The 27,207-nt window shown below is 43.0% G+C and overlaps 1 protein-coding gene across 5 annotated transcripts; it reads left to right on the top strand.

The window, feature by feature from the left end:
• The first annotated feature begins 307 nt into the window (after positions 1 to 307).
• Positions 308 to 18,487, top strand: LOC100774126 (platelet-activating factor acetylhydrolase IB subunit beta). Of its 5 annotated transcripts, none has more exons than XM_027412050.2 (6): positions 308 to 464; positions 6,325 to 6,412; positions 8,072 to 8,161; positions 9,155 to 9,271; positions 11,451 to 11,573; positions 14,734 to 17,394. In XM_027412050.2, exons 2-6 carry the CDS (start codon positions 6,332 to 6,334, stop codon positions 15,010 to 15,012), a joined length of 690 nt encoding a protein of 229 aa, XP_027267851.1. In that variant the 5' UTR covers positions 308 to 464; positions 6,325 to 6,331; the 3' UTR covers positions 15,013 to 17,394. The 5 variants fall into 5 exon arrangements, with proteins under 5 accessions (XP_027267851.1, XP_027267850.1, XP_035299538.1 ...); XM_035443647.1 differs by lacking the exon at positions 308 to 464 and adding an exon at positions 633 to 651; XM_027412048.2 differs by lacking the exon at positions 308 to 464 and adding an exon at positions 852 to 987.
• Positions 18,488 to 27,207: the final 8,720 nt, after the last annotated feature.

Below are 27,207 nucleotides of genomic sequence, written 5' to 3'. Positions count from 1 at the left end.
GCAGGAAATCAGGTTAGATGCCTGAAAATGGAATGGCGTCAGCGTGAGGTCATGCTACACTACACAGTGCCTACAGCCATCTCGGGTTGATTTCCATCATCGTTTCACCGCAGGAAGGCACAGCAAAGATACAGCCTCAAGTCGCTCTCGAGTCGGGGAAGAAAAGAGAACAAAGTCTGTAAATTGGCACGGACCGTAAGACACCTGCGCACCAAGCGGAGAAGCGCGGACTGAAGGAAAGTGAGGCGCGCCAGCTCAGCCGCTGTCTCTGGAGAAAGGGGCGGGACTTCCGGAAGCCATTTGCCTGAGTGGCAGGGGGGCCGGAAGTGGAGGCGCTGCTGCTTGGTGCTGGGGCCCGAGGAGGGGACGCGCGCTGGAACGGGGCCGCCGGGACCAAGGGAGCGACAGACGCGTAACACGCCGACGCCGCAGCCGCTGGGGGCCCGCACGGACCCTCTGCCTCTGTGAGTGCATCGTGGGGAGCGCGGAGCTGGGGCTTCGGCGTCGCGGGTGGGACGCGCGAGCGAGATGGTATTGTGAGGCCCGGCTCCCCTCCCCCACGCGGCCCCTCCCCCGCCGCGCCCCGCAGGCCCTCGGGGGCCCGGCGCGGTCTCCTGCCCTCAGGCGCCCGGGTCTCGCCCTGGCTGGCGGGTGAGTGGCCTGCGGGTCCCCTGGGCCGGCCTCCTGCCTCCTCCTTCCTGCCTCAGCTGTTGCCTTTTCCCTCCATCTCCGGGGTGGGACCACTAGGCCCAAAGCCTGTGACTCGGTTGTGCTTTTTTTTTTTTTTTTAACGGATCACGGTCTTTTCCCTTTTCATCGAAAACTGTCTCCTCATTAGAAACTTCTCTGTTGTCTTCGCTAAAACATCCCAAAGACCTGTGTCAGGACTCTGAACGGATTGTTAGAAGGCTATTCTTGAGAGTCACCCACTTCCTTCGGCGAAGAGGCCGAGACGTTGGTGATTTGGGCCCATGGCCTACCAGCTAGGTAAATCTTGTCAGTGGATAGGTTTCTTGGAGGCGTGTTTCTCCTCCCCGTGGTCCATGTTCATTTAGCGGGTCAGAGCCTGTGGTCTACAGGTTTGACTGACTCTTGCAGAGTGACTCATTACGCTGCTTTCCATAGCTCCCAGGCCGACGTTGCCTTTCATCATTTATATACGTACCTTAGGAAAATCTAAAGCTTTAAATATTTGGCGTCTTTGACGAGTGTAGCTATGGACAAAGGAAAGAGCACCAGGACGCTAGGAGCAAGTCCTAGAGCTTCATTTTCTACAGCTTTAAGTTGGGTGGAGTGGGCCAGAGGGAAAAAATGTGGAGAAAGAGGAAAGAGAAAATACAAGCTTCTCTTTGCCTTGGATGGGCCTTGTGTCAGTCTTTAGGTTCCTTCCCTGGGCACATTGTTCTGACTTTAAAGATTGCCTCCTTGTGGGGTAGTAGGAGAGGGAATCTTTGTGCATTAATTTGTTGGCATGAGCACTTGATGATAAATTATGGATGTGCTGGATCCTGGGGCGGGCGGGCGGCAGGGGGCGGGGGGCGCCCACCAGAGACTGAATAAGGGTATTCTGATGAGGCTTGCTTTCCTCTTCAGAATAACCCTGCCGATGCTCTGAAGCAAAATGAAAAGCCTCAGGCCTTAATGGAAGTACTCTAAATCTTTTCATTCTCATTTCAAAGGTCTCTGTTAGTTTCATGGTTCACACCCACAATCCAGGTTGAGCTTGAGAATTTGTAATTGTTGGGACTGGCTTCCACACCATGCATGTAGGAAGTCTGATGCTGTGTCGTGGTCCTAAGTGGGAAAAATAGAAAGTTTAGCATTAGGATTTCTTCCTCTTCCCGGGGAATTTTGGAGGACAACAATCTTTTACTTCCCTGATGTTTGCTGGCTAAAGGGATAAGGTGAGATGGGAGGTGTTGGCTTTTCTTTTTTGGTACTACTAGGAATTGAACACTGCTACTGGCAAGTGGGATTACAGACAGCTGTGAGCTATCCTGTGGTTCTGGGAATCAAACAGGGGACCTCTGGAAGAGTAGTCAGTGCTCTCTCCAGTCCCTCCCACCTCTCGTTTGTTTGTTCTTTGAGACAGGGTTTCTCTGCATAACTCTGGGTGTCTTGGAACTCACTCTGTAGACCAGGTCAGCCTCCTGTTCACTGAAATCTGCCTGCCTCTGCCTCCCAAGCACTAAGATTCAAGGTGTTCACTGCTCTTCTGAGGGTGGCAGTGGTAGGAAATTAATTATCTTCTGCTTGGTTCAGAGATCCTTGCAATTCAGATTTTTTTTGAAACTTCCATAAGTACTCTTTGGATGACTCCTGATTCATTCTTCATTTTAATTTTTTTCTGTATTTTTTAAATCTTTATTTTCATGTGTATGAATATGTTGCCTGCATGCATGTATGTATCCCATGTATGCAATGTCAACAGAGGCCAGAAGAAGGCTCCAGATCCCCTGAAACTGGAGTCAGGGATGGTTGTGACTCACCTTGTGGGTGCTGAGAGTTGAACCCTTGTTCTCTGCAAGAGCAGTGCTCTCACCTACTGAGTCATCTTTTGTTCCCCTAAATTTTCTATATTTAAAAGTTTTGTGTGTGTTTTGTATGTGTTGATACATACATGCCACAGAAAGCACAATGGTGAGTGTAGAGATCAGGGAACAACTTGTGGAGTTGAGGGGATTAAATTCAGGTCATTTGATTAAATTTAGGTCAAGTGCTTTACCAGCTTACAGCTGAGCCATCTTGCCAGCCTGATTATTTTTTGTTGTAACCAACACAGCAGTTTATATTATCTGACTTCCAAATGCCTACACTTTGGGGTTTTGAGACAGGTTTTCTCTGTGTGACCCTGGCGGTCCTGGAACTGCTCTGTAGACCAGGCTGGCCTCAAAACTCAGAGATTCACCTGCTTCTGCTGAAATTAAAAGTGTTTGCCACCATGCCTAGCTTGCAAGGCTAGACCACTTGATTGTTCTTTCTAGCCTGGTCTATAAAGAGGAGATGGCAAGAGTTTATGGCTCAGTTTTCCATTTCTGGGTTTTAAAAATGTTATCAAACTGTAGGCTTCTGTGGAACAGTGGAAGTTACATTGTATTGGAAGATGTTTGATTTGGTAAAATAATACAGGATCCAAGTGTCTGGAGTAATTGCACTCAGGTACTCTGCGTTGGTATCCATCCATATTGAAGGGACTATCTAGTTTGGAATGGTTTTCAGTCTTCTCCCAGTTACTTTACAGGCAAATTTTGTTCCTCAGTTTCTCCTTCCATGCACCTTTATTTTGCCTTGGGGATAAAAAAATGGAACTTCTGACTGGGTATAGTATTACACACCTGTGATCTCAGCATCTGGAAGGCAGACACAGGTACTGCACCAAGTCCAAATAGCTGGGGTTGCACAGGGAGACCTTCAAACAGCACCTAAGATTTGATGTTCAGATAGATGGAAATGCTTTTCTCGGTGTTTTAGTGATAATAATAAAAAACAAATAAATGAAACAACTTGGTAAAGTAAAATTTATCTGCAAACTATTTCTGCATAAAACAACATATTTTGTTCAAGAATAATGGGCTGAGTGCCAGATACATGGCTCATTCAGAGTACTTGTTACCAAGACTAACCATCTGAGTTTGACTCCAGGACTCCTGTGATGTAAGAATAGAACTGACTTCCTCAAGCTGTTCTCTTATCCACACCCCACCCCCAAACACACACACACCAATTAAATGTAATTTTTATCTTTTTGGGGTTTTTTTTAGCTTATTTTTTAGCTTTCTTTCTTTCTTTTTTTTTTTTTTTGAGACAGGGTTTCTCTGTATTGTTTTGGAGCCTGTCCTGGCTGGAACTTGCTCTGTAGACCAGAGATCTGCCTGCTCTGCCTCCTGAGTGCTGGGATTAAAGGTATGCGCCACCAACACCCCTTTTTTGGTTTTTTAAAGACAGGGTTTCTCTGTGTAGCCTTGGATGTCCTAGAACTCACTCTGTAGACCAGGCTGGCATCGAACTCACAGAGATCTGCCTGCCTCTGCTTCCCAAGCCCTGGGTGTGCCACCACCACCTGGCTAAATGTGATTTTTAAGAAAATTTAAAAAGTAGTGATGGGCTTTGATTTGCTTAATCGAAATAGATTAGGGCTGGAACTATAGCTCAGTGGTAGAGTGCTCATCCAACATCTGAGGTTCTGGGTTCAATACCCAATGCCACAAAATGGAACAAGCCCACCATTCCACAAATAGCAATAGTAAGTTGAACATTCCTAATTCAGAGATCTGGAGTGCTCCAGATATGAATTTTATTTTTATTTTTTGAGAAAATCACATGGTTCCATAAGTGGTAAATCCCATATCTGACTTCATATGATGGATCATAGTGAACCTGTAGGCACACTAGCAGTATTGTATAGTGTCTTCAGGCTGTCTGTAAGGTGTACCTGAAATATAAATGAACCTGGAACTTGGTGTTTAGATATAATAGATCCCATTTTTAAGGTATCTTGTGCAATTCTGAATATCCCAGAGATCTATAACCTGTATAAGACTTCTATTTCAAATCCTACCTTTCCTATTTAACAGTTTTGCAGAACAGATTCCTTAGATATATTTGACCTTTTGTTTTGTTTTTTAAGACATGGTCTCTCCAGGTAGCCCTGGCTATCCTGAAACAGTCTATGTAGACCAAGCTGCGCTCCTCGAACTCACAGATCTGCCTGCCTCAAGTGCTGGAATTAAAGACCTGTACTCATAGCACAGCTTTTACTCTGAGCCATTTGACTGGCTCCTGTAGTCATTCTTTTTGTCTGTCTGTGTTTGTATTCCATTTGTGTGGGGTTGCCTGTGGAAGTTAGCAGAGATTGTCATATCCATTGGAGTTGGAATTACACTCCACAATGGGTATTAGAATCCAAACCCAAGTCCTCTGCAAGAATAGCAAGTGATCTAACCACTGAGCCAACTTTCCAGCCCATCCCATAGTCGTTTTGTTTTTTGTTTTTTGTTTTTTGTTTTTTTCTTTTTTGAGACAGGGTTTCTCTGTGGCTTTGGAGGCTGTCCTGGAACTAGCTCTCGTAGAAGACCAGGCTGGCCTCAAACTCACAGAGATCCACCTGCCTCTGCCTCCCAAGTGCTGGGACTAAAGGCGTGCGCCACCACCGCCCGGACCCGTAGTCATTCTTTAGTGTGTAATTCTAGCAGCTGTAATGTAGATTTCATTGTTCTATAAGTGTCTAATTTGGTTCTTTCTATAACCTATGATCATGAAAACTAACATAGGATCATTATTGTGTTGGGTAAAGTATATATTTGGAGCAGAGTTTGTACCTTTGGTGGGGGGAATGAGATGATTTTTCTGTATATCTCTGGTTGGCTGTCCTGGAATGCACTCTGTAGCTCAGGCTGGCCTCAGACTCACAGAGATCTTCTACCTCTGCCTCCAGAGTGCTAGAATTAAAGGTGTGTGCCACCATTGCCCAGTGAGTTTTCTTCATTTAAATCTTAGTCAAAGAGCAGAGAGAGAAGTGATGGGGTTAATGTTTTAGATGTGATGGTCCTTTTATAAGTGATATGAAAATATCTAAAGTTCAGTGACAATATTTTGGAGACGTAAGCAATCATGTTCTAGAATTATTCTCTGCTGAAAAATCAACCCTGCTTTAGTTCCTAGGCAAAACCCATGATAAAATAAATGTTGTTTTAACCTGACAGTAGGTTCTAGAAAGAGGGCTCAGTAGTTAAGAACACTGGCTGCTTTTCCAGAAGACCCAATTCAATTGCCATCACCCACATGTCACTTAACAATCTTCTGTAACTCCAATTCCAGGGTATCTGACTTCCCTCTTCTGGCTTTCTTGGACACTACACACATGCAATGCACAAACATCCATCCATACATACATTTAAAAATAAAGGTGGTGGTGCACTCATTTAATCCCAGAACTTGAGAGGTAGGGGCAGCAGAATCTGTTGAATTTGAGGTCAGCCTGATCTACATAGTAAGTTCTGGGACAGCTAGAACTACATAGTGAGACCCTGTCTCAAAAAACCTGACAGTATTGTTTAAATGTACTTGTTAATAAATGAAACATGGCCGGGCGTTGGTGGCATACGCCTTTAATCCCAGCACTCGGGAGGCAGAGGCAGGTGGATCTTTGAGTTCGAGACCAGTCTGGTCTAAAAGAGCTAGTTCCAGGACAGCCTCCAAAGCCACAGAGAAACCCTGTCTCAAAAAAACAAAAGAAAACACACACACACACACACACACACACACACACACAAAAAAAAAAAAAAAAAAAAAAAAGAAAGAAACATGATAGACATTTCTCCTCAGGTGTAGAATGAGCCAAGGAGACTCGAACCCAGCAGCTATTCCACATGCAGCGGAAGATATTCAAGGAGATGACAGGTGGATGTCTCAGGTACATATGGATTACTTATGTGGATGGATCATTTTGTTTTGTGTGTATGCAAGTATATGTGTGTCTGTGCACAAGCTAGCATGTGTCTGCATGCATGTGATGGGTAGAAGAGATCTGGTGTTTTCCTCAATTGGTTATTCTTCACCTTTTGAGCCAGTGTCTCTCACTGAGCCTGGAGAGCTCACTAATTTGGTATACCTCAGGGATCCTCCCATCTCTGTTTCCCCAGTGCTGGGGCCTGGGTTTGTTTGGTTGTTTGGTTTTTATTTTCTTAGTATGGTTTCATAAAAGAACATTCTCACTTATAAATGGTTGCTGAAATACTTAAGCGTCATGGATAGTAGATGGCTATGAGAGATGGCTCAGCAGTTAAAAACATTCACTTCATAATTACGAGGCACAGAGTTCAGATCCAGCACCTATGTTGGTGCTGAATCTAGCTTCAGGGGATACAGTGCCCTCTTGTGGCTTCCTCAGTCACTTACATGCATGTGCAAACCCAAGTAAAATAAAATTTTCAAAAAAATTAAAATAATGGTTTAGTTCACACCTGTTTTCCCCCATACTTGGGAGGTAGAGGCAGAACGATACAGGAATTCAAGGCTAGCCTGGGGCATTCAAGACAGTTTAAAAAAAAAAAAGCTAAGCGTGGTGACATACATATTAACTACCAATACTCAGGCTAGCCAGACAGTATAGTGAGACTTTGTCTCAAAAACAACAACAAAAACCTAGTTTAACAAATACGTAGCTTTACAGAGATAAAACAAACCTAAAAAATGTCATAATAGGGTTGCATCAGTGTGGTCTATAATTCAGCACAGAGACACAGCGGGGAGAATTGCTGCAAGTTTTTTTATTTGTTTGTTTTTGTTTTTTGAGACAGGGTTTCTCTGTGGCTTTGGAGGCTGTCCTGGAACTAGCTCTTTGTAGACCAGGCTGGTCTCAAACTCACAGAGATCCACCTGCCTCTGCCTCCCAAGTGCTGGGACTAAAGGCATGCACCACCACCACCCAGCTTGCTGCAAGTTTTGAGGCCAGCCTGGTCTACATAACAAGTTTCTGGTGAGACCCTGTCCAAAAAGGTTTCTTTTTTCTTTTTGTTTTAAATTGTGTGTGTATCTGTGTGTCTGTGTCTATCTGTGTGTGTCTCTGGATCAGAGGGTAACTTACAAGAGTTGGTTCTCTCCACCTACCATTTGAGTAGTTCAAACAGATTTTACTGTAAGAGCCTTTACCTAGTACTGAGTCATCTTGATGGTTCCCAAATGCCTCCCTTTTTTTTTCTTCCCTAATTTGAGGAAAAGGTAGATGTTATTTTGTTTTGTTTAATTATGTGAAGCATTTTGATATTTTCCATTTGGTAGAATTGTGATTTTCTTGAATCTAAACCTAATAAAAATAATCAGTATGGCAAGGGTAGAAATTATTTCCAGTTAACTACAGAAAAAAAGAATAAGCTTTAGGATACACTAAAAAGGATGGGTGACTTGATTGGTTTGCTTGCTTGTTTGTTTTATAATGTTGGGGATTGAACTCTGGGTCTTGCCAATAATGAATGCTTTACAGTACCTGGTAGGACAGCTGTTCTTTTTTAGGCCAACAAATTGCAAAAGGAAAGAAATACCAATCTTATTTTTTTTTTCTTCTACAAACCAGCATAATAGGTTTGTTTTGGACTGTAAAGACAAAGAGCCGGACGTGCTGTTTGTGGGAGACTCCATGGTACAGTTGATGCAGCAGTATGAGGTAAATTGAGGGTGTTCTGGCTCCTAGTGTATGTCCACTGATAACTAACAGACTTTCATTCTAAATTGACTCATAGGCTTAGGATTCAGAGATTCTGTAGTGACGTGTACAAGGGAAAGAATTCTACCTAGTGGGGTTATTGGTGTAGTGTTACTTGTAACTAAACTCCTGTTTTTGCTCTTGACTTCCAAGAAACTTGATGTTTGCTGTATTTGCCTGGTGGTTCTCTGTTTAGTCCTGGCTATCCTGGAACTCGCTCTGTAGTCCAAGGTAGCTTCAGACTTCAAGATCTGCCTGCCTCTGCCTGCCAAGTGCTAAGATTAAAGGAATGCATCACCACTTCCCTGCAACTTATTGTATATTTTTGTAGTAAGCTTTTCCAAATCTTTTTAGGGTTGAGCATTCTTCCAAAGAAACTTAAAAGAAAATACAGCTTTATTTCTTTTTGGTTCCAACACTGTTAAGTTTCTTCAACTTCATTTTTTTTAGAAATAGTTGAATTCATGAAAAAAATGTTTATTGAGCTGACAGCTTGATTTAGGGTGTTGATATTTCAATGGGCATTAGAATGTGCTTTGCAGGTTCTTGAGTGCTACACTGATACATTAGGGGAGGCCTCTGAGGAGCAGATGGGAGGTGGGATGGGGGAGAGGAGGGAGGGGAAGCTGGAATTGGAATGTAAAAAAAAAATGAATGAATGAATAAAAAAAAAAAAAACAAAAACTGCATCACTGCTAGAAGGTGGTGACACACATCTTCAATCCCGGCACTTGGGAAGCATAGGCCAGTGGATCTCTGTGAGTTCGAGGCCAGCCTTGTCTAAAAAGGGAGTTCCAGGACACTAGAGTTACATACAGAGAAACCCTGTCTCAGAAAACAAAAAAAAAAAACAAAAAAAAATGTTAGTTTTAGACATATTAAATCATGTTGCAGTTGAAGAACTTTTATTTCCAGTGATTTTCAGTTTAACTAAGTCAAGTTTTTTATCTTTAGATATGGCGAGAGCTGTTTTCCCCACTTCATGCACTTAATTTTGGAATTGGGGGAGACACAACACGACATGTTTTATGGAGACTAAAGAATGGAGAACTGGAGAACATTAAGCCTAAGGTGATGAACCATACTTTTTCTTTTTAAAATTTAATTTAGAAACAAGCCTCTTTTACATGTCAATCTCAGTTCCCTCTCCCTCCCCTCCACCCCTGCACGCCTGCACCCCCACCGACCCCCTATGCTAACGCCTTTCTGATCCCCAGGAGGGTGAGGCCTGCCATGGGGGATCTTTAAAGTCTGTCATATCATTTGGAGCAGGGCCTAGACCCTTCCTAGTGTGTCTAGGCTGAGAGAGTATCTCTCTATGTGGAGAGGGCTCCCAAAGTTCATTTGGAACATACTTTTAAGAGTATGATTAATGGGGCTGGAGAGATGGCTCAAGAGGTTAAGAGCACTGACTGCTTTTCCAGAGGTCCTGAGTGCAAATCCCAGCAACCACATGGTGGCTCACAACCATCTGTTATGAGATCTGGTGCCCTCTTCTGGTGTGCAGATATATATGGAAGCAGAATGTTTCATACATAAGAAATAAATAAAATCTTTAAAAAAAAAAAAAAAGAGAGTATGATTAATTTTGAGTCTTTCAAATACAGTTGTTTGAAGTAGTGAAAAATTGCTACTTTAAAGGCCTGTTTCATGCCTGTTCTTTGCTTCATGCTTGTTTACAGGAAACATCACTGCTTAGGAACATACTGCGGCATGGACTTTAAAAGAACCCAGTCTGTTGTTTGGCTGGGTTGTATTGGGATTGTTGTGATGTGTCAGTTGTAGGCATCGATGTGATGCTCAGTAGGTTTGGGGGATGTGTGGGCCTGGGCAATACTGTGGGGAGCAGAGCCATGACTCACTTCAGGAAATGCTGAGCATATATATAAACAAATATATAGCCAGTTCTCTGAGTTTTGAAAAAATGTTTGGGACAGATGTGATCAAATGAATCTGTAATACCTTGCCACATTATAAACATCTGCAGTTGGTACACTGCGTATAATTTTTTCAACCCCTAAAGAGAAAGAAAAGAAGAAACAAAGGAGAGTCACTAATGAGAATTGCTTTCACCAGGCATGGTGGTACATGCCTTTAAATTTATGCAGAGAAAACATTGTTAAAACTACATCCAGAGCTGGGCGTTGGTGGCGAATACCTTTAATCCCAGCACTCGGGAGACATAGGCAGGCAGATCTCTGTGAGTTCGAGGCCAGCCTAGTCTACAGAGCAAGTTCCAGGACAGCCTCCAAAGCAATACAGAGAACCCCTGTCTTGAAAAACAAAAGAAAACCAAAAAACTACAGCCTCCATCCCAGTGACTCCTTTCTTGAGTGCATCTGTGTATTTATATATAGCCTTTGCACTCCTAGGTGCATAGTGCATTTCTAACCAGGGAAAAGTCTTTACTGTGACAGGAATCAGTTCCTTAAATCCCACTTCATAATCTGTTTGCCAGGAATGTTTCATTTTTATGCCAGGAATTGTTCTTTCCTGTGTAGTTAATGAATTGTGAGAGTCTTTTCTTGTTTCTTCCTGGTATAATTTTGGCACTTAAATTCACATAGATTATCTTGAAATATAATATTAGGCATAAGTCAAGTGGTGGGGGTTTTTGGAATTTGTTTACATTTATTTATTTCATGTGTGTGCGTGCATGTGCCTGCCACAGTATGTGGTTTGGATATTGAACTCAGATTGGCCGGATTGGCAACAGGTGTCTTTACCCACAAAGCCATTTCATTTTTTTTCTTTTTTTGGTTTTTTGAGACAGGGTTTCTCTGTAGGTTTGGAGACTGACCTGGAACTCTGTTTGAAGATGAGGCTGGCCTGGAACTCACAGAGATCTGCCTGCCTCTGTCTCCTGAGTGCTGGGATTAAAGATGTGTGCCACCAACGCCCAGCGCCATTTCACTTTCTTGTTCAATTTCCTAATTGAAATTCCCCAACATCCTCTGAGAAGCTCAGTTTTCTTTTGAAAAATTTTTAAAGTTTTTATTATTTTTTTATTTTGCTTATGCACTCGTGGCACTGTGGAGGTCAGAGGACATTTATGGGAATGGATTGCCTCTTTGTATCACATGGGTCCTAATGGCTTCATTGAAAATCCCTTTACATGTTGAAGGTCCTTCTCACCTGTTCTGATTCTCTGTTTTGTTTTGTTTTTAAATAAGCTTTTCATTGACATGTTTTATGTTCTTTTATTCCTTGGTCTTTATCTTCTCCCTTCCTTTTTCTTCCCTCATTATAGGTCATTGTTGTCTGGGTAGGAACAAACAACCATGAAAACACAGCAGAAGAAGTAGCAGGTGGAATCGAGGCTATTGTACAACTTATAAATACAAGGCAGCCACAGGCCAAAATCATTGTGCTGGTAAGTGGTCTTTCTGGGTGGAGATTTTCTTATATCTTTTGATCCACCGAGAAATGGTCATTAAAATGGTATCTCTCATCAATACAGAGTCTTTTAAGTGGAAGCAGTTTCTGATATTTGTTTGTAAGGGCAGGATGGTTAGGAGGAAAGGTCATGGAAGGATGTATTTGCTATTACTATTAGTTTGGGTTTTATCTTGTAGGTGCTGTGAGTTCGAGACTAGCCTGGTCTACAAGTGCTAGTTCCAGAATAGGGTCCAAAGCTACACAAGAAATCCCTGTCTCAAAAAGCTAAAATAATAATAATTTATTTGTATTTTATGTATATCAGTGTTTTGCCTGCATGTATGTCTGTGTGAGGATGTCGGATCCCCTGGAATAGGAGTTATAGACAATTTTGAGCTTCCATGTGGATGCTGGGAATTGAACAGTCAGTGTTCTTAACCACTGAACCATCTCTCCAGCCCCTTAACTTCTACTCTTTAGGCCCCAACAATGAGGATTACAGGCATGTGCCATCATTCCAAGTTTCAGTTTGCACTTAACAATAACAAGCTCAGCTTTAGGACTGACTTCATCATTTGAAATGTCTTAGCATAGCAAGTATAGAGGGGGATATAACAAATTGAGAATTCTCTATGGCTTTTGGGAAACTAAAATCATAAGTAAATTGGCAACTAAAGCCCCAAGGTATTACTGAAAGAACTAGAGTAAAAATGTATATGAGTATGCTTTGAATATATTTTTTTAAAGATATTATTTATTTATTATGTATATAACATTCTGCTTCCATGTATATCTGCACACCAGAAGAGGGCACCAGATCTCATCACAGATGGTTGTGAGCCACCATGTGGTTGCTGGGAATTGAACTCAGGACCTCTGAAAGAGCAGCCCCTGCTCTTAACCTCTGAGCCATCTCTCCAGCACCATATGTTTGTTTTTTTGTAAGGTAAAAGTCATCGTAAGGCTGGACAGTGATGACACACACCTTTAGTCCCAGCACTAGGGAGGCAGAAGCAGGTGCATCTCTGAAATTGATGCCAGCCTGGTCTACAGAGCTGGACAGTTTCAGGACAACCAGGGCTACACAGAGAAACCCTGTATTGAAAAAAACCAAAACCAAGCAAGCAAGCAAACAACTCACAGTAAGGACTGGCACTGTAGCTCATGGTGGTGCTCATGAGAATCTAGGTTCAATCCCCAATACTACCAGTAAATAAAAATAAAGGACCCTCAGTAAATCTGTTCTTTTCTGGTGTTTTAAATTTGTTTTGCTTTGTTTTTTGGTTTTTGTTTTGTTTTTTGAGACAGGGTTTCTCTGTAACAGCACATAGCCCTCTGTAGACCAGGCTGGCCTCAAACTCAGAGATCCGCCTGCTTCTGGCTCCTGAATGCTGGGACTAAAGGCATGTGCCACCACTGCCTGACTAGTCTTTTCTTGAAATAAAACATACATACCCTGTAGAAGAAATTAGGGACAAAATTTTTACCTGAATAGCAGTTATGTTGCCTTGTGTGCCATCACTAGGTATCAGCTAGCTTCAAGGATAGCAGTGTCTGGCAGTACTTCTGTAATGGACCCAGTTATCTGTTGTTGACTTCTTCTAGTTTTCATTGATAAAATTTTGCTCTTGACATGTAATAGTTCTCTTTATTATAGTAGGAAGACAGATACTGATTTATCTGAAAATTGTATTAGATCATTAGTATGCAAATTAAAATTAATTTAGGATACATTTATCTTACCAGGTATTTAATTCATGTGTTTAATTAAGACAGCTTTGATTCCAATTCTCTTTCTTATAATATAGTGTAGCTTTCTCTGACATTAGTAGGTGTGTCTAAGCTACATTCTCCTGACAAGGTATATGGAGAAAGAATTGAAAGGAGGACACATGGCTTTGGGAGAACCAGTGGGAGATATTTTAGTAATTGGGATGAATAGCATTAGTTCCTAAGCAATAGTAATGCATATTATCATGGTGAAGAAAAAGAAGATGGAGGCTGTGGGTGTGCTCAATAGATACAGTGCTTGCTGGGCATGCAGTGAAGCCCTAGCTGGGTTCCACTCCTGGTACCACGTAAACCAGATGTGATGGTATATGCCTGTAATCCTTAGCCATGTAGTGAGTTTGAGGCCAGCCTGGAATTCATGAGATCCTGTCTCAGAAAACAAAGATTGATTAGACAAATATTTAGAATGTAAACATTTAGTGATTCCATGATAAATAAGGAATATGAGATGAGAGGCTTGGGATGTTGGGATGACAGTTGATACAATGGACAAGGAGCAGAGTTTACAGAGAAGATGATGAATTGCTCTTGGACATGAAGCTCTAAAAAAGATCATGGCTAAAGTGTTCAGAGGGGTGGACTGGAGAGATGGCTTAGTGGTTAAGAGCACTTGCTGTACCCAGGTTGACTCCTGGTACCCACGTGATGACTCCCAACTATCTGTAACTCCAGTTCCAGGGCATCTGACACCCTTTTCTGTCCTATGTGGGTTCTAGGTACAGATGTGGTACATATATAGAGGGGAAACATTCATACACACAAAAAAATTTTAAAATGTTCAGGATTCAGCACTTGGGAGGCAGAGTCAGGCAGATCTCTGTGAGTTCAATACCAGCCTGGTCTACAAGAGCTAATTCCAGGACAGTCTCCAAAGCCACAGAGAAACCCTGTCTCGGGGGGGGGGGGGGGGGAAATGTTCAGGATGGAGAATAATGGGTCCTGAGGAGTATCAGAGTCAGCAACAGGATGAGGAAAACACTCACAAAGCAAAAAGAACAGACAGGTCAGCTTTAAATAAAACTACCAAAGTCAGGGCTGGAGAGGTGGCTCAGTGGCTAAGAGCACTGGTTGCTCTTCCAGAGGACCCAGTTTCAATCACCAGGAAACACATGGCAGCCCACATGTCTGTAACTGTAGTTCAGGGTGTTGACATCCTCACATAGACATACATGCAGACAAAACACTACTGGACATAAAATAAAAATAAATTATGTTTAAAAAGAAAAAACAAACTGCCATAGGTGGGCATTTTAGAAGTCGGAGTGTGAGTGTCAGGTGGAACAGATGTTCCATGAATACGGAAGTTGTAAGGAAATAAGGAAAAACAACCCTCTCTGTTAATACTCTTGTGTGCTCTGCCACAGGGTCTGTTACCTCGAGGTGAGAAGCCCAACCCTTTAAGACAAAAGAATGCCAAGGTGAACCAGCTTCTCAAAGTTTCCCTGCCGAAGCTTGCCAATGTGCAGCTCCTGGATACAGATGGTGGCTTCGTGCACTCGGACGGTGCCATCTCCTGCCACGACATGTTTGATTTTCTTCATCTCACAGGAGGGGGCTATGCAAAGATCTGCAAACCCCTCCATGAACTGATCATGCAGTTGCTGGAAGAAACACCAGAGGAGAAGCAAACCACCATTGCTTGACTGGCCCCATCAGTGTTAAAAGCATCCCAGCTTCCTCAGATCAGTTACACCACTGGCACTACAGAATCCTTTCTTAAGGCACTTTGTACAATGTTCCTGGATGCTTGTATCTAATGTTTGACGGGGAGGAGGGATTTAAATTGGTCCTGTATATAAAGGTTTGTTTGGCACAGGAGAAAAATTAGCCAAGGAAAATTCATTTGAAACCAGAAGGGGACTTTTTAGTTGTATATGACACATTTGTCAAATTATCACTGTTCTTCCTAGGACAACATCAAGCACGAGTACAATATGAAGATTCTTGGCCCTTTTTTCTATGGATTATGTTATATGTGATAATTATCACATCTACTTGGCTTTAATCTTATTTTTGGTCCAGTTTTAAGGTTCATGAGTTAGTGTGTTGTGTTTTGTTTGATTCATGTATCCTCAGTATTTTTATTAACATATAGCATCAGATTAAACATGCTTGTCACTCAAATATGGAAGATGCTATAGTTAGAAGTGAGTTTGTTCCTCTTATTCTAGCAGTGAAAACGTTCTGGGGACTGGGGTATTATTTGTATGCTGCTGAATATCATGTCTGTAATAGACCCGTGCATGCAGCCTTTGCTCTGCTTCCCTTTCATCTCTTTGCAGGTGGCTTATTTACATTGGAAGCATTGAGCTCATTTTTGATCTAGAAGTTGCATTGCTCTCAGGATGACCTTACTGATGTATAGCTCATTCTGTGTGGTGTTCTGTGATGTAGGGTCTGTGTAGTGTTACTCACCCCCACCCCTGTGACCTGTTAATGGTTTCCTTTGTTTTGAGCGTTTGGGGTGGGGGTCAGAATTGTTTCCCATTCCATAATGCCTGATGTTATTTCAAGTTTTATATTATCTTAAGGTGTATATGTTTGTTTTCATTTTATATATATATATATATATGTAGATATATATATATTTTACAGTACTGGAATCAAACCCAGGGCCTAGCACATACTAAGCAAGTGCTCTGCCACTGAAGTAATCCCTAATCTTTGTTTGTTTGTTTGTTTGTTTGTTTTTTAATTGGTTTAATTCTTAAATTCTATCAGTAAAAAAAATATTTGGCTTTTTCCATGAGAAACAGTGAAGCTGCTCTCAAAATAGATGTGCTGTCTTTTGGGGGGGGTTGAAGGTTGTTTTTCTCTGTATAGTCCTGGCTTCCTGGAACCCTGTTTACCAGGCTGGCCTCAAACTCAGAGATTAGCCTGCCTCTGCCCCCCACCCCACCCCCACACCCCATGCTAGGATCAAAGGCACATGTGCCACCATACCCCACTTTGGATGTGCTGGCTTTATTCCACCATTTTAGTAAAGATGAACTAGTTTTGTTTTTTTAGTTTTTGAGACTGTAGTTCTGGGTAGCCTGGAACTTGCTATGTTGACTGGACTGACCTTGAACTCACAGAGATCTGCCTGCCCCTGCCTCCTGAGAACTGAGATTAAAGGCATACACCACAATGCAGGTGGCTCACTTAACTTTTAAGGTTCCTTATACAATGTGTGTTCATCGAGATTTCAAGAGAGCTGTTTACAGTCACAATGGTTTGCTCTTGAGCTACACAAACTGCCACTTATTTGAGAGAACAGTAGATTGTTGGTTGTCCAATATGCCTATGGACTCTGTACAAACTGGATCTACAAACATTTTAAACTGGATCAGGTTGGGGGTTGAAGTAACCCATTAAATGTGCTTAATGGTTACATTCAGGAGCAGTGACCTAGGCTTTATGCTCTGCTTTCAAAGCAGCTATCAGTACTGTTAGAGGAGTTACTGGTTTGTGCTGAGACCTGCACTTGACTGAGAAGGATAGAAGTTGGGATGGCGTTTTTTTTTCCTGGTGAGTCTCTTTGTAGGAATTTATTTTAATGCATAGTCTTGTGAATGTATCATGTCTTCATTAGCAACAGGGAAATACACATGTTGTTTACTAAAATTGTTTACTACATTCAAATTCCCCCCCCCTTTTTTTTTTTTTTTTTTTTTTTTTAGTAACCCAAGTTCTTGAGTTTTTCAAGATGTTGTTTTCTGAACTGAGGTATAATTTTAGGAAGGAGATCTAATTAAGCCAGAATTTTGTTTGTGAAAAGAACATTTCCTATCCAGGTGTTTCTGTGTTCCTCGGAGGAGAGTGGGAGTATGGTCCAAATGAATCCATTAGGTCACTCCTGCAGCATGCGCTTACAGCTTCTCTTGACCAAGGATGAACTAGTCCTATGAGCTGGCCTTCAGCTCCTGCATATGTGTATAAACTTCAGATGTTACTACATTTTATATCTACCAGAGCTATTCAAGCAATAGTATTTGAACCATTAGCCTTTTAAATAAAACTCTGCCCTATTGCTAACATGCAGATACTGAGTCCACTGTCATTTCTTGCCAGGTTTATTTGTGCTGTTTTAGAGGGGAAAAGTGTTTACCGGTTTTTCTTTGGTTGACATCTCAGATTGCTTCAGTGACAGAACCAGTTAGTCTTTGTGATCTTTAAGATGTGAACTAAAACCAGTGTCCACATGAAATGCCCTAGTTTGTCGTTGTGATTAAGGGGCCAGGCAACTAGCACAGATAATGCTTTGTTCCTTTTTTGGTAGTTGGGGTGGTGGTTTTCTTAGGCAGAGTCTAGTAGCCTGGCTGCTCCTGTCTTCCCCAGCACTGGAATTACAGGCCTACTCCTCCATCCCTGGCTTGTTCTGTTCCTTTCCCAACATTTTTCTTTCTTCCCTTTCAGACAGGGTCTCAATATAGTACAGCCTGGCTTTTAACTTACCATGTAGCTATGGATGCCCTTGAACTCAGTCCTTCTACTTCTACCTTCCAGGTGTTAGGAGTCATGGCTCTAATGTGGCAGGTTGGAGATAGCCTGCCAAAGGATGATCTGTTGCAAGTGACTTGACTGCCCATTGGTATTGTAGATTACCTTGACAGTGCTCTGGCAACTGTCAGGTCTGGTAGGGCTGTTGAGGACCTTTATCTAATCCTGATTCTTCTGTCAAAATTCTTCACCCAGAAAAGTAAGTTTTGAGTAGCTCATGCCCTACCCATAAGAATTGTAACTATCATTGTTTAAAAAAAAAAAAAAAAAAAAAAAGTCCCAAATTTCTGTTTATATTTTCCACCTAACCACTTATACTTGTGTTTCCAAAACCCCTTGCTAAAGCCGAGACCTGTCTGTGCTGAGATGTACAAACATTGCCAGGGTTATATTTATTTCAGTGGTGACGAAACTAGACACTTACAGAAGGGAGCGTGATCAGCTCCTGACTCTCTAGTGATGTATGTGGGAGCAGTGAGTGGGGATTTGCCTGTGGTCTTCCTCTCCAGGACCACTACAGCAGGCTGCCTGAACTTCCCCAGGGGAGCTTGTGACTATGTTTTGGTAAAGACTTCTTGACTAGAATCCATTCTGTTCAGTGCTTATTTAATATAAAAGTCAACATTTCACTGCGAACTTACTGATGTCTTTCTGTCTCTTTTATCGTAGTTTAGATTCCAATGAAAAAACGAAGGGGTGGGTTTTCCTGCCTTATAAACAAAGTGGATTCTTTGCTCATCTTATTCCCTGGAACTGAATGTACCAAACTGACTCCACCTCTCACAGGGTAGGATGGTAGGATGGGTGAGTAGTTATAAGTAACCCTGAGTAGATAGATATGAGAGGATGTTGTAGACTGGTCACAATCTCCTTATATAGTTCTGCCTGGAACTCAGAACTATCTGCCTGCCACGCCTCAAACATGCTGAGATTAAAGGTGTCTCCTACCATGCCTGGCTTTACAGATAACTAATAAGACGTAAACTGACCTTTGACCCTGTTTTCTAAGTTCAGTGTTTACAATTTATTCACAGAATGTCCCATGTGGCATTGTTTGTTCATTCTTCACACTGACAGTCACCATGATCTTAATTCTTGGAGCAGTGCCTCCTGTTGCCTGCAGCTTGCACTGAGATGACTTGCTCTTCTAGGATCCTATATCTTCTAGGGAGAAATGCTTCAGGGTATCTTCTATCCCAGGTGTTTTGTGTGAGTGTAGCTCAGTATACCTATTGGTTAAGAGGCCAGGGCTATACAGAGAAACCTGTATTGGCATCATGATGTGTCATACTGGGACGGAGGACACTCAATCAGTTCTGATAAGGCAGTCTACAGCACATAGTCATACTAAGCTGTCTGAAAAACTGTTGTAGCCTTATCTATAAGATGGATGTCATGCCAGGCGTTGGTGGCGCACGCCTTAAATCCCAGCACTCGGGAGGCAGAAGCAGGTGGATCTCTGTGAGTTCGAGGCCAGCCTGGTCTCCAGATCGAGTGCCAGGAGACAGTCATGTTTTCTGAAGGTCTGAATAAGAGTTTGAGGTTTTCATCTGCAATTATGATCTTCATGGCATTGGAGCGCAGAGAAACAAAACCAAAACAAACAAAAAAGAAGCTTAGAAATTGAGTATTAACACCGGGTGCCTTTAGTCCCAGCACTCGGGAGGCAAAGGCAGGTGGATCTCTGTGAGTTTGAGACCAGCCTGGGAGTTTGAGACCAGCCTGGTCTACAAGAGCTAGTTCCAGGACAGTCTCCAAAGCCACAGAGAAACCTTGTTTCGGAAAAACCGGGGTGGGGGGGGAGAGGAGAAAAATTGAGTGTTACATCCTATCTAAGGTAATCCTAACTTAAGTAGATGAACCCAGTTTCAAGGCAGTTTTCCATGACCTTCTTCCCTTGTGCTACTCTAGGTTCTGAGGAAATAAGGTCATCTTGGATCTAGTTGCCGTCAGGTGAATGTCCTAGGATTGCTCCCCTGGGCGAGGCAGCAGCTGCTTTAGTGTTTGTGCTGTTAGTATCTGCCTTTCAGTTCTAGCTTTTGTGTGATCACAACAGTCAACAGATTTACTTACAGTGCATTGTCTGGCCATCTGACTCCCCATCCTCAACCAGCACTGAAATGAAATCATTGTGAAACAAGAATTTGTACTTAATGTACCTATGGGGTTGCAAAGTCTACAGAGCTCTGTGTTAGCATATCAGTAAAGTCAGATTTAGAGGAAGATACTACTTAGATAAATGAATTTAAAATGTAAAATAACAATTCCCTGCATAGCTAATCCTTCCAATATCTAGAAAGATAATTTGTTTATGTGTTTGTCTTATAGCTCAGGTTGGCTTCGAACTCATTGAGTAGCTGAGAAAGATCTTGAACTCATCATCTTGCTTCTATTTTCCAAGTGCTGAGGTTACAGTGTTCACCACGACATCTAGCCAAAAAGATAGCTCCAGTGCCATGAAGGAGACCATAATTGTAGATGAAAACCTCAGACAGACTCTTATTCAGACCTTCAGAAAACATGACTGTCTCCTTTGACATCCATCTTATAGATAAGGCTATATGAATAGTGCTTAGTATGACTATGTGCTGTAGACTGCCTTATCAGAACTGAGTGAGTGTTCTTAGTCCCATTATAATACATCATGATGCCAGTAAAGGACATGAACCTTGAACATAGCCTTATTTACCACCCCCATGGCTCCCAAGCTGAAATTGTGTTCCAAGCATTCTATGGAGCTATGACACTAGACCACAGTACTTATCCTAATGACAAAGCACACCAGTAGTAGTGGCCGCTGGACTATATGACTAAAAATTTCTATGGCATACTCACCACAGTGACTCTACTACAGTGATGCTGCTTCATTGAAAAGCATGCTGCAGATGATAAAAGGCAGAAATATTAAATCAAGGTGGCTTTCTTCCTGATACGGTTAGTACAACTAAGTTCCTCTCCACCCAAGCTCAGAGTGCTTGTCTTTTTCAATTGCCTAAAGTACCGTCTTAGATCATTTTTAGGTAAGGTCTCCCGATGCTGTGCAGGCTGGCCTTGAACTTGCTATCCTCTACCTCAGTCTGCCCAGTAGGTGGGATTACAGACCTTGGCCACTGAACTCAGCTTAATCACATTTTTACATGGCCATTCTGAATCAAGGATCTTCAGTGTTTGGCTCAACAGTGTTTCTCTCTTTGATGTCAGTGTGATCTCATATAGGTCTCTTTCCTTATTTTCTGGATCATTTAAACTTAATTTTTTTTTTCCTTTTGTGTTTTTTCGAGATAGGGTTTCTCTGTCCTGGAACTCACTCTGTAGACCTGGCTAGCAGAGATCCACCTGCCTCTGCCTCCCAAGTGCTGGGATCAAAGGTGTGCGTCACCAACTCCCAGCAACTTAATTCATTTCTAAACACAATTTTTTTTGTTTGTTGTTTTTAGACAGGTTCTTGCTATCTAGCCCTAACTGGGTTCAAACTGACCACCTTGCCTCAGCTTCCTAGGTTCTAAGATTACAGCCATGCACCACTGTGCCTGGCTTACAAGAACAAATTTTATGCATTGAACAAGCTTTGTCAGCACACTAGTGAAGAATTCGAGTACAACAGCATGCTTTTGACAGCTACTGGCTTACAAGGTCGAGTTCAAGACTCTTCCGTTCTTGTTTAATCCTTCCCTTTGAGCCTTCATGCCAATACCATATAACTTAGGTGCATGGCTGCTTCACAGAGAAACTGCTGTCTGGAATATGTTGCTGTCCTCCTTGCTGGCTAATGCCTCATCTTTCACCCAGTAGGGACACCTGGAGTGTTTGCTGATTTCTCCTGTTTCTAGCTCCAGTATATGCTAGGGCTCAAGTCTATATTCACATGATGTCCTCTATAAAACTGAAAAACGGGCGGTTGCTTTCTTGTTGTTGTTGTTTGTTCGAGTGTGCGCATGCCACAGTGACCCCTGGAGGTTGGAGGCCACCTGTGGAAGTTGGTTCTCTTCCCTACCATGTGGGTTCTGGTTTAGGAGACTTGGGTCTTAAGGCTAGGCAAATCGCCTTTATCTGCTGAGCCATCTCCCAGGCCTACATAAATACTTTATGTAGGTACTTTAAGCCTCTCTCAGCTTAGTGACAAGTACAGGCCAGACACTGAATAGATAGAACAAATGAATGGGAATTCTTTCGTTGTCTTCTGGCTCGTAACTCAGAATTCAGACAGGAACACAAATATTTTTACTTCTGTGCCCATTTCTTTGTATGATACCATACAGCTTCTGTGAAACAATAGAGATTATTTTTGCTAGTGATAAATGAGGGAGAAATAGAAATAAAATTTACTTGGGTAAGGGCATTTGCTGCCAAGCCTGACCTGAGTTCCATTCTCAGGACCCACATAGGAAGGAGAGGACTGACTCCTGCAGGTTGTCCTTTGGCACACCATGTCACACATAAGCTCCCCCTCTTCAACACACTGATAAGCATGATTTTTAAAAGCAGACCTGGCTATGGTAGCTCATGCCTATCATTTTAGCACTCAGAAATCAGCATGCACGCTTGGTGGCACACACCTTTAATCCCAACACTTGAGAGGCATAGGTAAGTGCATCTCTGAGTTTGAAGCCAGTGTGATCCATATAGTGAGCTCTGGGATGGCCAGAACTACATAAAGAGACCCTTCCTCAAAAAACAAACAAAATCTGTGACAGAAGGATTACCATGGTCTTGAGGCCAGTCTGAACTATTTATAGTGAGTTCTGTGCCAGCCAGGGCTGCAGAATAGATCCTGCCTCAGTAAAAGAAAAAGGGGGAGGGTTTCTCATGGTGTTCCAAGCCTGTAATCCCCAGCACTCAGGAAGTAAAGGGAGGAGAATCAAGAGGCAGGAGTTCAAGACCAATTTAGGTTACTTGAGACCCTATTTAAAACAAGCACACCACAAACCACCCAAAACAAAAGCAGAGAAATTCAACACATGCATAATAACAACATTTCTAAAACTTAAATTGTGTGATTAGCATTGAGTGATGAAGCTAGATGTGGTGGTGCATAGCTTTAATCTCTGCACTTGGAAGTTAAGAGGCAGGCAGAACTCTGCATTTGAGGCCAACCTGGTCTACGTAAGGAGTGCCTCTATGGAATCCAGGCCAGCCAAAGCTTCCTAGTGAGACCCTGTCTTAAAAAAAAAAAAAAAAAAAAAAAAAAAAAAAAAAAGTGATGTAGAAGAGGCTCGACTGGTTTGGGAGTATTAGGAATGAGGAAGTCATCTGTAAGGCTGCAGACCAGTTCAGTAAAAGATGTGAGAGTCGAGCTGTGTAAAGTGAGGGGCCCTTGGGTCACTGAGATCAGTGGACTAGAGCCGAAGGTTCCCTGTGATCTGTAGATGTGTAAGAGATAGGCAGCGCTCCTTAACAGCCTATCTGACTTATTAGCCCCAGGCTCAGGCTTTTCTGTAGGTGGAAGAGAGCTGCTCGTCTCTTTGTCAGTGATCCTCGGAGGCACAGATTTGAACTGATCTATTATTTATTTATGTGATTGTGTCCTGCAACCTGATGCCCAGGCAGCCTTTCCTGGAAAGCTCTTATGGCTCTGTCGTATGGCCAGAGGGAACCAGATACAGGGCCTGGGTGACTCACTATGAATGGTGAGAGCTGTAGGAAATGGAAAGTGACAGCTCTTTCTCTGGCAGAAAGCCCTGTCCATTTGCTCAAAGCTATTCGCCCTCATTTCCCTTGCCAATTTTAAAAATTCCTTCCCTCACCCACATACCCATCCAGTACTGGAGATTGAATCTAGGCTCCTCAAACATATCAGACAAGTGCTCTGCCACCAAGCTACATCCGTCTTGGGCCCTTTTCATGTTTTGACACAGGTCTTATTAAATTATTTAAGCAGGCCTTGAACCAGTGGGCCTTCTGCCTTGGCCCCTTAATTAGCTAGGATTATAGGTCTGTGCCACCAAGCCAAGCTGCTTTTTCTGGTCTTTAGGCAATAGTTTAACATACATGCAGAGCTGGATGTGCTGGCACACACCTTTAGTCCCATCATTTGGGAAGCAGGAGCAGGTGGATCTTGAGTTCAAGGCCAGCCTGGCCTACAAAGTAAATTCCAAGCTACACAAGAAACCCTGTCTGGGCGGGGGTGGTGGGGTGGGGGGGGGTGGGTGGGGGGGTGGCGGTGTGTGCATGCAGGCATTCTGGACCAGCTGCAGTATTAAGAAAAATGGGAATGAGACTTGGCTCTTGAACATTTGGAGTTTATTTGTCCAAGGCATACAGTTCAAGATTTTAACTAGAACTTTCTGATAGCAAAGGCTTCCTCTGGGTTTTGAGGCAGTCTCTATATAGCTCACACTTGTCTTAAATTCACAACCTTCCATCCTGGCTCTAGAATGCTACAATTATAGGACAGTGTCATAACACCCAGCAGCCTTGCCTCTGTTGGCAATTCAAAGGATAAAACCTAGAGCCTCACATGTGCTGGGCAAATTCTTGACTTCAAATTCCTTTTCTAACAGCTTGGAAGATAATAAACTGCTTGCCCCTTTAGTAAGAGGACATGCGTTTGATCTCCAGCACCCATGTAAAAGCATGGTGGTAAGCACTCATGATCCCATGGCTTCGGTAGCTGGGTAGGAGGATCCCTGGGGCACACTGGCTGGTCAGCCTAACCTACTTGGTGAATTTTAAACCAGCAAGTGACCCTTTCTCAAATAAGTGGTATAAGGAATCTGAAGAATGATATCCAAGGTTGACCACTAGTTTTGTTTGTTTGTTTTTTGTTTTGTTTTTTGAGTCAGGGTTTCTCTGTAGCTTTGGAGGCTGTCCTGGAACTAGATCTTGTAGACCAGGCTGGTCTCAAACTCACAGAGATCCACCTGCCTCTGCCTCCTGAGTGCTGGGATTAAAGGCATGTGCCACCACTGACCAGCTTTTTTTTTTTTTTTTTTTTTTTTTTTTTGGACCACAAGTTTTCACATGCACCTAAATCCTTTTCCTATGAAGCTATGTGAGAGATTTGAGGCTCCTTAGAATGGCAGAGTAAGTCTTGTTTAACTGAGTCCTTGCCTGATGTAAAGCCATTTTCATAGCCCTTGAGGGAAAGGGAACCAGACACAAGTATGGTCCTGGGAAGGAAGAGAATTTGAGTGACAGGAAGAAGTGCTGAAGCACAGTCCTTCTCATAGTCATGGGAAACAGGGAACTTCAAGTATGCTTCCTTCAGAGGCTTGGTTTTGCAACTTTTTTCTCTGGGTTAAAGTTATAACATTACTCAATTCCAAAGTCTGTTTTCTTTCTGCTAGCCACCCATAGACATGACTGCATTCCCATAGGTTCCTAAATTATGTACCTGATTGGATTCGGTTAAGCCATCTGCTGGGGCCATGCCTGGTTGGGAACCTTGTGAATGGTTCTTTTTCTTCTGCGTTCAGGAAAGATGGCTCACAGGAAGATACAAATCTCCCGGGACTGTAATCTGACTTTCCCTTTAGGGTCAAGATTGGCCTGGTCTTTTGTTGGTTTGGTTTTGGTTTCTAGAGACTGGGTCCCTTGTTGCTGAGACTAGCCTAGAACTCCTTTCAAGGCTAGGATTAGAGGTATGTCACCATGCCTGGCTGGGCTGAGCTTTTCGTATGACATGGCAGAGACTGTAGTAGTTGGACCTGCACAGAAGACCAGGACTCTTTCCTGAGACCTCCACAGGTTCCCTGTGCCCCGGCCCACAAGTCTGTCTGGCTTTGAAACCCAGCCCTGCCTCTTATGCTGACTACTGCAGCCCACAAGCAGGCCTTCTCCCCTCTTCTACAGGCTTCAGAAAAGACCTATTCATTCATAACAGGTCCCTCCCTAGAGGGAAGGGCAGAAGCAGAGGAAAGTTCTGGGCTTGCTGCCCTTGTCCAGGGTGTGGGTAACCAGGGTCTTGCCCATTCAGAGGTTAAGCCCTTGAGACCTTGACAGAGGGAAGGGTCTCTTCTGAAAGAGCCAAGTGTGGTGGCGAGTGCCTGGAATCCCAGCACTTTGAAAGCTTGGGGCAGGAGGACTACCATGTGTTTGAGGACTGTCTAGCCTGCACAGTGGGTTACTGAGCCAGCCAGGGTCACATAGAGAGACCCTGTCTCAACATGCCTTCCAGCCCTCCATCTACCCAGGGGGGAAAAAGGTACTAGAAGAAACCAAGCAGGAATGTGGATAGGTTACAGTGCTGTGCCCAGAGGCATTCTCCAACTTTGTTGCTAATCTTGAGCCTCAGGCCCAGATGTGCATTTATTATTATGATCTCTAACAGGGTCTTACCCTTGAATTCACGATCCTCCTGCTTCTGCCTCATAGTGGCTAGGAATATTGTCCTGTACCACCATGCCTGGCACCATCCAAGGATCCCAATTAGAATGCTGCTTCCTTGACCTCCACCCACAGCCGGAAGTTAGCACACTTAATGCACTAACCAGTGAGTAGTGAAGACACTGATCTTGGAAGCCTGTATTCCTCTTAGCCCCCAGGGAAGGCCCTGGCCTATAGTAAACCATTTAAATGATATCAGGCTGGGAATAAGCCATGAGGTCAGTGTCAAAGTGTTTCTTACTGGCATCTTACTGGCAGTATGAGCAAGGTCACAATGAGACAGGAAGTGAAACCCAACCAACACATGGAAATCCCATACTGATTCCCCAAGTGGGACGGCCAGTTGCTTGGAGAACTTGCTATGAAGTAAATCTTGTTATTCTGAGGGCCTCCCAGGCCTGATGAGATATGCTGGCATGAGTACAGAAACAAGGTGCAAAACCTCAGAGCAGAGGCTAGGGGCTCAGCCTGGTGGCAGCACACATGGTTAGCATGCATGAATCAATCCCTGAACTTAATTCTTACTCGTATCCCCCCCCACCTCAAAAAAGGATGAGCATAGTGAACTTCTAATGAACTTTCTGGACTTTATTTGATCCATTTGTACAATGGCAAATTGTCCTGTTGTTGATTCAGGCTCGTTGTATTACTCAGGCTAACCTGTACTTGGAACTCCTGTGCCTCAGGCTCCAAAATAGCTGGGATTTGTTGTTGCCCCTGCTGTGGTCTAGTTCTTCAAGCATGCTGCACTTGAACAGGCCAGCTATAATTCTGCTTATTTGCCCACCTATTTGGAAGACTTCTTGGGACATAGTATGTGCTTATTAAATATTGGTGGGAATGAATAAATATTTATAGCTGGTCATTGGAAGAATGCTCCTGTAGGAAGACAGTACCAGATGTCTAGACTGTATAATCTTGCCAGTGGATAATGCTCTGATGAGGTGGCATTGTCCTACATGCTTTCAGCCAGGCCATCTGACAGCTTCAGGGTTGGCCATATTTCTTTTTCTTTAAACACATAATTTGTC

Source organism: Cricetulus griseus, chromosome 4, assembly GCF_003668045.3.
Source record: "Cricetulus griseus strain 17A/GY chromosome 4, alternate assembly CriGri-PICRH-1.0, whole genome shotgun sequence".
Lineage (NCBI taxonomy): Eukaryota > Metazoa > Chordata > Mammalia > Rodentia > Cricetidae > Cricetulus > Cricetulus griseus.
The sequence above is the reverse complement of the archived record's forward strand: the minus strand, read 5'-3'. Positions and strand labels throughout refer to the sequence as shown.